Below are 9,796 nucleotides of genomic sequence, written 5' to 3'. Positions count from 1 at the left end.
GTGTACCTGAACAGGTGCCGGAAGGTGGCGACTAGGGGCTTTTCACAATAACTTCATTGCAGTGTTAATGTAAGCTATTAAGATGAACAATAAAGATGAAAAAAAGGTTTGGGTCGGGTTTCTATACCCGGCCAAACTGTGGGTGACCACCAAATTAAAGAACATTACTTCACCGCGCCGGGAGAACGGGCTGGGAATTCAGCAAAAGTAATGGACACAAAGGGACAATTGTTAACAATGAATTTACTTCGATTTCTTGCAAATGCATATCCTGGAGGCCAATTGGGGCAGAGGGGGGAGTGGTGCAGAAGGATACCAAACCAGGAAGGGAGGGGCGGGGTGGGTAGAGAGCAACAGAACGGTTGGGGAATGGGTGGGGGTGTGGAGGATAAATAGGTAATGTCGCCATAGATAGTCTCAGATGACCATAGGTTGCTTTCCCTTTTGAGCGGGAGTGCTGACTGGTGGTGATTTAACCTGAGGATCACCACACCTCAGGCGAGGGGCAAGGTTGAGAAGGTGGGCTTTCATGAGGGGGAGGACAGAGCACTGGTTGCAACAAGTAACACATGGCGGCAGCTGGAGCAACAAAATCAATGACGGCCATCTTGGATGGCACTCAAACTAAGGGAAACCCTGGAGTGCAGGGGCACATTCATATAGTGAATATGGCTGTGGCGGCCATCTTGAATGGCCCCAAACAAAGAGAAACCTTGGAGAGCAGGGACACATCCACAGGGAGAATATGGCTCACCCCACAGAAGTGGTCGGGGGGTCAGAAACCCTGCATCAGAATAGTCACCTGGAATGTCAGGGGGTTTAACATCCCAGTGAAAAGATCCAGAGTCTTTGCCCATCTGAAAAACTTGAGGGTCGATGTGGTCTTCCTCCAAGAGACATACCTGAGGGAAAAGGACTGACTGGATGCAAGAATTAGTTGGATAGGACAGACATTCCAAGCACGCTATGAGACAAGGGCTCGGAGGGTGGCTATACTGTTCAATAAGAGGATAACATTCACAGCGACATAGAAGGTGACGGACCCTGGGGAGATAGTTTGTCATGGTTAGCAGTGCCCTGGAAGGGGCACCGGTGGTACTGGTAAATGCGTATGCCTCCAACTGCGACGATGCAGACTTTATAAAAAAGACCATGAAAGAAATCCCAGACATAGAGTCCCACGACTTAGTATGGGGGAGCTTCAACTGCAAGCAAGACCCACGGATGGACAGATCCAGCCCCAAATTGGGGAAACAATTGGCCATGACGAGAGAACTGAGCACGTCATTGAGCACATGGGGCAGGTTGACTCATGGAGATTCACACACCCAAGAGAAATGGAGTTCTCCTTCTCCCAGGTCCACAAAGTCAACGCCAGAATCGACTTCTTTGTAGTGGGGAAATTGGTGCTTCCAGGGGTGCTAGGGCCAGAATACTCCGCAATAGTAATCTTGGACCATGCACCATACTACGTAGGTGTGAAGTTGGGGCCGAGCCTGGCCCAACGCCCCATCGAACCTGGACACAGCCCTCCTCACCGACAAGGCGTTCTGTGAGAGAATGCACAAGCCATCGATGGGTATGCAACCTGCAACCAGAATAATAATCTTTATTAGTGTCACAAGTAGGCTTACATTAACACTGCAATGAAGTTATTGTGAAAATTCCCGAGTCGCCACAATCCGGTGCCCGTTCAGGTACACTGAGGGAGAATTCAGAATGTCTAATTCAACGAACAAGCAAGTCTTTCGGGATTGTGAGATAAACTGGAGCACCCGAAGGAAAACTAATGCAGACACAGGGAGAACGTGCAGACTTTGTACAGACAGTGACCCAAGCCGGGAATCGATCCTGGGTCCCAGTGCTGTGTTACCATGCCACCTTGAATGGGGAGATCACATTCCGGGTGGCACTGAAGGCAGGGAAAGAAGGGATATAATAGCATTCAGAGCTCATAGGGACAGGAAGGAAAGGGCGGCGAGGCAGCAGCTGGTAGACTCCATACTGGAGGTGGATCGGCGGTACTCCACACCCCGACTGTGGAACTACTATCGGAGTTGAAAAAATTACAAATGGAATTTGATCTGTTCTCCACCGGGAAAGCAATTAACCAGCTCCACCAGAAACGGGGGGGGGGGGCCTTTTATGAGCATGGAGACAAGGCCAGCCGCTTGCTGGCTCTCCAGCTGAGAAAGCAGGCAGTAAGAGGGAAATAGCCAGGTGAAGGATAGGGATAGCAAACTAGTCACAGCCCCAAATGAGATCAATGAGGACTTTGTGACTTTCTATCAAGAGCTGTACACCTCTGAGCCCTTGGGGGGACTCGAAGAATAAGCAGTTCCCCAATGGGCTGGACAAACCAGACGTGGGGGAGGAAAAGAGCAGGGCCTAGAAGCACCTTTAGAACTGGGGGAAGTCATGGAGAGTATTAACTCCATGCAGTTGGGGAAGGCACCGGGTCTGGATGGGTTCCAGGTGGACTTCTTTAAAACATATGCGCCAGCACTGGCCCCACATATGCGGGAGGTGTTCAATGACCTACAGACCCCGATATCACTGATCCCTAAAAAGGACAAAGACCCGGCAGAGTGCAAGTCATACAGACCATGATCATGATCCCACCCGGGGAGGTGACAACAGAGGTGATCATCTCCCTAGATGCAGAGAAGACAGAGTCGAATGGAGGTTCTTCATGGAATGGTTTGGGTTCTGACTAGTATTCACAACATGGGTGAAACTACTGTACAGCACTCCCATGGCAAGCGTATGGACAAACACCACCAGCTCCGGACACTTCCGGCAGCACAGAGGCACGAGGCTGGGATGCCCATTGTCCCTTCTATTATTTGCCCTGGCAATTGAGCCACTGGCAATCGCTCTCAGATCAGCGAAGGGGTGGAAAGGCATTTAAAGGGGAGACCGAGTGAGTGTTTCACTCTACATGGATGACTTCCTCCTCTACGCCTCAAACCCCCTGGCCAGCATGGGAGGAATAACGGAACTCTTAAGGGAGTTTGGAGTCTTCTCAGGTTAGAAAGTCAACCTGATCAAGAGCAAAATCTTCCCTGTGAACTTGCAAGGGTGTGTGTGGGGGCGGGTGTGTGTGTGTGTGTGTGTGTAGGGGGGGGAGACAGGTCTTGGGAAATTGCTGGTCAAACTGGCCCAGACCTAATTCCGATACCTGGGGATCCAAATAGCACATGACTAGGCACGGATCTATAAATGGAACCAAGCAAGATTTATGGAGGAGGTTAAAAGGGACCTACAGAGGTGGGTCTTTCTCTGCAAAGAGACAGGTTCCCCCAAATCCAGGACACTCACTACTGGACAGACTTCTGAACGCGGACGAACTAGGGGATGGTAACCGCACTGACATGTACGGACACATACTAGAAAAGATACTAGAAATAGGGGGAAGACTCTGGATCAAAGAACTGCACAGGGTGAACTTCACCTCCACATGCGCAGGGCTGAGCCTAACGCAGCTAAAGGTAGTCCACAGTGCACTGAACCAGAACAAGAATGAGTAGGTTCTTCCCGGAGGTGGAGAACAAATGTGAATGGTGCCAGGGAGGCCCGGCCAACCACACCCACATGTTCTGGTCTTGCCCCAGGCATGACGGGTACTGAATGACCTTCTTTGAGGCCATGTCCAAGGTTGTGGGGGTGAGGGTGGAGGCGTATACGCTAGTGGCGGTCTTTGGGGTATCAGAGCAGCCAGAACTCTTTAGGTGAGAGGAGCAGATGCCCTGGCCTTTGTCTCCCTGATTGCCCGCCGAAGACTCCTGCCCAGCTGCCAATCAGCAGCGCTACCCAAGGCCGCAGACTGGCTGTCCGATCTGGCAGAGTTTCTCAAATTGGAGAAAATAAAATATACCATCTGGAGATCAGAGGAAGGATTTCACAATGTATGGAGACTATTCACCAGCCTGCTCCAAGACCTGCTCGTGACCAGCAACAAATAAGCAAAGGGAGGCGGGGGGACGGGGGAGTGGGGGACGGGGGGGGGCGGGGGGGGGGGGGGGTGGACGGGGGGGGGGGGGGGGGGGGGGGGGGGGGACAGAAACAAAACAGACAATGGAAGAGAGAAGGGAAAGGAGGGGGAGGAATGGGGGGGGGGGAGGAGCAGAGGGTTGGAGGGGAGGGGGGGATGACACCAAGGGAAATGCAGGGCAAGCAGGAAAGGGGAACTGGAAGGGATAAAGGGTGAAGGCGCAGATGGAACTGACCACAACGGCAGGACCAAACTGCACCCGGCTGACGCCGAACCCCCCCAAAGCTGCACAGTGGTGGAGGTGGACCACCGGGACATGCGAGCAGGGGCCCCCACACCGGTACTTAGGATAGATCTCAAGGGGGCAAAACTAGCCCCAGAGGAGTTTGTGGGTCTCCCTCTGGTATCTGTTTCATCTTGGCTCTCTGCTGGGTTTTTTTCTAATATTAACTCTACAACATCCCTTTTTTACATTGGTATTGTACACTCTTGTTTCTGGTAAATTAAATTCTCTCTTTACATAACAATATTTAAAAACATTTTTTTTTAAAGTATCAGTGATTCTGTGGCAACCTTTGGGGTCAAGTAGAGGGGAGGCAGTGACATAGTGGTATTAATAATGCAGAGACCTGGGATAAAGCTCTGGGGATTGGGTTCAAATCCCACCACTGCAGATGGTGCAATTTGAATTCAATAAAAATCTGGAATCAGGGGCGGGATTCTCTGACCCCACGCCGAGATTCGGCGGGTCCGGAAATCGCACCGTGCCGGTCTGCGGGCCCACCCCCGCCGATACTCCAGCCCGCGATGGGCCGAAGTCCCGCTGCTGGAATGCCTGTCCGGCCAGCGTGGTGCAACCACCTTTTGAACGGCGGGACAAGGCGGCGCTGGCAGGCTCTGGGGTCCTGGGGGGGCGCGGGGCAATCTGGCCCTGGGGGGTGCCCCCACGGTGACCTGGCCCGCGATCGGGGCCCACCGATCCGCGGGCGGGCCTGTGCCGTGGGGGCACTCTTTTTCTTCCACCTTCGCCATGGTCTTCACTATGGCAGAGGCGGAAGAGACCCCCTCCCCTGCGCATGCGCAGGGATGACGTCAGCAGCCGCTGACGCTCCCGCGCATGCGTCGCCTGGCGAAGACCTTTCGGCCCCGGCTGGCGTGGCGCCAAAGGCCTATCCCGCCAGCCGGCGGAGCGCAAACCACTCTGGCGCGGGCCTAGTCCCTCAAGGTGAGGGCTTGGCCCCTAAAGGTGCGGAGACTTCCGCACCTTTGGGGTGGCCCGATGCCGGAGTGGTTCCCGCCACCCCATTACGCCGGAACCCCCCGCCCCACCGGTAGTGGAGAATCCCGCCCCAGAAGTCTAGCGATAATTATAATAATAATCACTTATTATCACAAGTAGGCTTCAATGAAGTTACTGTGAAAAGCCCCTAGTCGCCACATTCCGGCGCCTGTTCGGGGAGGTCGGTACGGGAATTGAACCCGCGCTGCTGGTCTTGTTCGGCATTACAAGATAGCTGTTTAGCCCGCTGTGCTAAACCAGCCCCGTATTATTAAATTATAAAACCATTGTTGTAAAAATCCTACGGGATTCATTAATGTCTGCCGTCCTTACTTTGTGGGGTGGGGGGGTCCAGCCTGGCCTGCACGTGACTACAGATCCACAGCAATTCGGTTGACTATTTAAATGCCCTAGCCAGCCAGTGGTGCCCAAACCCATGATGAAAAGGTTGTTTGTTCAAGCCCTACCTTCAAGGACTTGAGCACTCTACCCAGGGCAGCAGGGCAACGCTGAGGGTGTGCGACACAGCTGGAGATGCCCTCTTTCAGATGTGGCATTAAAAGGCAGCCTGATCAAGGGTTGTGAAACAGTGCATATTAGTAGCCATTTCAAATGATATAAAAACATTGTTCCCATGGAGTAAATTCACTGCAGCATGAGAAATGGTTTGGGATCCTGTTATCCGTAACAGTAAAATCCACCTCTCTCTACCGTCTATTCTCAGTAAACAGGCTATATTTATAACAGCCATAATTTCTTGAGGTTTTAACAGACCTGGGAGCGGAAACTGTTACTTCTCTGCTCATGATGCAATGTGTCAGTGAGGCACTAACGTTTTATATTTTAAAAGGCGTTGGGAGGTGGGGGGAGGGGGGGGGGGCTCTGTGGTGAGCAGCCACTGACAATCTCACTCCAGTCTGAAGCCTGTAAGGTCAGGAGGCAATTTACCAACAGCAATGGAGGCAGAGGCGAAACTTATCCGGGAGGGTTATCTTGTCAAAAAGGTACATTATATATCGGATCAACCATTGTCACTCGGGGTGTAGTTTCAGATCTGTAACTTATTTGCTTGCTCTCGGCAGCTGCTCGCGTAGCTCCCAGCAGTTTATATTTTGCAAGAGAGTAATGGGAATTAAAATTAATCTACAGTTAATCAATATTTTTTTTAAAGGTTCACTTGCGATCAGTCTCTGTTCTGTCTTGGGCAATTGAAAGACCTCTCTGTATTCCTGTGAAAATTCTGTACAATTTGTTAATATAAGCAACTTCAGGATATCTCTGATTATTTTCCAATGTAACTGCATTCTAGTTTTTACAAGTTGTTGCCCCACTTTTGCTTCTAGTTTTAGAGCAAATAAATGGCCAAATATGAGTGCGATAAACTGACGGCATGATGGCAAAGTGGTTAGCACTGCTGCCTGACAGCTTCAGGGACCCGTGTTCAATTCCGACCTTGGGTGACTGTGTGGAGTTTGCGCGTTCTCCCCGTGTCTGTGTGGGTTTCATGTGCAGTTTCCTCCCACATCTAATGATGTGCAGGTTAGGTGGATTGGCCATGCTAAATTGCCCCTAAGTGTTATGGGGGCAGGGCAGGGGAGTGGGCCTAGATAGGGTAATCTTTCAGAGGGTAAGTGCTGACTTGATGGGCTGAATGACCTCCTTCTGCACTGTAGGAATTCTATGATTCTATAATGCTCCTGTATGTGTGTACTGTACATCTTACCCTGTTCCACTAGCACCTGGTGTATCGATGTTATACTCTCCATCAGCTTTTACATTTGCCAATTTTTCAGACAAAAAGTGACTCTATTTCATTGGGTGGAAGTTATTGGTGTAAGCCAGGCAGATATGGTTTTTGTTTGACCCACTCATTGTCAGCAGTTTGCAAACTTTTAAGAACAGTGTTCAGGTGATTTCTGAGACTCGCTTTGTTGAGTCACTGTTTATCCAGAAGGTACACAAAGGTTCCCACAGGGAACTCCCCTCGGGCGAACGGTTCTTCCGATTCAATAACAAACTTGTCTTCTCACGGCTTCTTTCATTTGAGACAAGTCACAGACACTTTGAGATATGGAATACGTTTTCTGGTGTAAGCTGCTGAGCTGAGTGTTTTTCTAGCTGTATTTCATTGCTGAGGTTTTGAAGAATCGCAGTCATTCGAATGGTTACAGCACAGGGGGAAGCCATTCAGTCCATCTGCAGGTTCATCTATTCCGGTGCCATGTGGCCATTGCTGCATTTACTTAATTAGATGTATGAATTGATATCACAGAGAAGTTGGCCATTCAGCCTATTGTGTCTGCTTTGGCTCTTTGATAGAAGTAGCCAGTTATTACCACACTCCTGCTCTTTCCCCAATCCCTGTAATATTTTCCCCCTAATTGTAGCGCAGTGGATAGCAGCCCTGCCTCTGAGGGCAAAAGATCCAGGTTCAAGTCCTATTCCAGGACTTGGTGGCCAAGGAAGGTATGTTCATAACATGGCCACACAGGTTGAGTGACAACCTGCAAAATCCTTCCAACATGCGACCATGGCAAGCGGTAAGAGTGGTAGAGATCCATGTGATGGAAAGACTTTGGAGCCACTACCATCACTGCCCATAGCTGCAGAGCACAATGTGTATGTAGCCACAGCTTCTTAGAATCCTGGGGTTTCGGTAGCCAGTGTGGATCAGATTAATGCCAATAGCAAGGGGATTTGGGACCTGCCTCATTTGCCCTATCCATGGTACTGTGAGCTGGAGCTGCCTTCGGACAGCGAACTCAAGAAGTATTGCACTAGGAGTTCCACACGGAGAATTTGAGATTGGGTTTGAGTGAGGGTTTGAGTGCTCTGAGATATGGGCAGGATTCTCCGTTAACCGACGTTGAAATCGGGACATGCGATTGGGCGGAGAATAGCTTCCGATGCCAAAATTGCAGCAGGCGCCAATATGACACCAAATTACGATTCACCGTCACCTCAAAAATAGCGTCAATGTATTTCACTCCGCATGTACAGTAGGCACCGTTTGCATATCATTAGCGTGCCCCACCCGGTACTCTTCAGGGCCTCCGCGATTCTCCGCCTCCGATGGGCCGAGTTCCCGATGGTGCGGTTCACTTGTGCTTTTAAAAATCGTGAAACCGGCATGGCGGCTGCTGAGGGAGAGATAGAGGGTACGGACGGTGTCCAACATTGCCTTAGTTTGCTGACAGTTGTGCTGCTGGCCAGGGTACTTTTGCCAGGGCTGGGGGGGAGTAGTGGGGGGCAGCCAGGAGGTGGGCTGTGGGGTCGGGGTGGACAGGCCAGGGAACACTATTGCCACAGCCGGCAAGGCAGCCATGCAGCTGCGCACACCGCTAACAGCCCACTTCGAACTTGGTGCCAAGGGTCATATAGGTCCCCCCCCAGGGCACCCCCCTGAGTGCCCTATGGCCACAGACAGCCCATCAGCAATATGGGCATGCTCCAGCACAACCAGTGCCGTCTTTTTGGCTGGGTAAGTGTGTGTAAGCAGTGTAATGTGTATGTGTGGCTGCAGCTTGTCAGCCTCCCGGGTGTCGATCACGGACCCCGCGAATCCCACACAGTTTCTCATTGGAATCGATTGTGTTCCACACGGTACAGTCGTTAGCCCCTCAATGGTAGCAGAATCAGTCCAGGTGTGGCGCCGATTCTGAGGCAACCTCCGGAGCATGTGTCTAGTCTTACAACCAAAAAGTCAGCGCCGCCCCCACACCGATGCTCTGCCTGGTGGGGGGCTAGCAGCTGCGCCACGTAACAACCCAGGCTTTATCTACAGATACGGATGGAGAATTGCCGGGTCCGTGGCCGCACATGTGCACGGCGGCGACCTGCAGCGGTCGCGCCATACAATATGGCACCGGCCGCGCACAGACCCGGCCTGCCAGATAATGTCCCCCTGTAACCCTCCTCACCACCCCCGGAACACCCCACACTAGTCCCCCCATCCCATGCCGAAGCCCCAGGCATGCGGAATGGCCCCCCCCACCCCCCCCGACTGTGGCGCCGCTGGACACAGTCCGCAGCCGCCACCGACGTCCCCAAAAACCGTGAGCACACGCGCCCCACGCCATCGGCAAGTCGGCCCATCGGGGGCGGAGCATCGGGGGCAGAGCTTCAGGTGAAGTCCTGAGGCCGTCCCAACGGCGTGCGGTGTACTCACGATGATGCTGATTTTGAGTGGGCGGAGCGTCCGAAAAACGCAGACGCGCCCCATTTTGGCGTAAAAACAGATATCCGGCCAATTGCCGAATGTGATTTCGGCGTCGGCAATCGGAGAATCCAGCCCTTAGTCTCAGAGACAGAGAATCCCGCCCATGATGTGGAGTGTGTGTGGGCCAACTACTGTTTCAATTTGTTTACATATAAACAACTGAAGTCCCACTGTTAACATGTAATAACCATGAAATTACTTCAGTTAATGTCAGGAATAAGGGGCGGAATTCTCCGCAATCGGCGCGATGTCCGCCGACCGGCGCCAAAAACGGCGCGAATCAGTGCGGCATCGCGCCGCCCCA

General features: G+C 52.0%; 1 protein-coding gene across 1 annotated transcript in view; it reads left to right on the top strand.

Moving 5' to 3' along the window:
* Positions 1–6,183: 6,183 nt before the first annotated feature.
* plek (pleckstrin) overlaps positions 6,184–9,796 on the top strand; it is a 73,164-nt gene continuing 69,551 nt past the window's right edge. The window contains exon 1 of the mRNA XM_072506806.1: positions 6,184–6,277. Within this exon, the coding sequence (XP_072362907.1) occupies positions 6,230–6,277 (48 nt within the window). The 5' untranslated portion in view covers positions 6,184–6,229. The remainder of the gene's footprint in view (positions 6,278–9,796) is intronic.

The sequence above is a fragment of the Scyliorhinus torazame genome, chromosome 1, assembly GCF_047496885.1.
Source record: "Scyliorhinus torazame isolate Kashiwa2021f chromosome 1, sScyTor2.1, whole genome shotgun sequence".
NCBI classification, from domain to species: Eukaryota; Metazoa; Chordata; class Chondrichthyes; order Carcharhiniformes; family Scyliorhinidae; genus Scyliorhinus; species Scyliorhinus torazame.
Note: the sequence above shows the minus strand (reverse complement) of the source record. Positions and strands in the feature narration are given on the sequence as shown.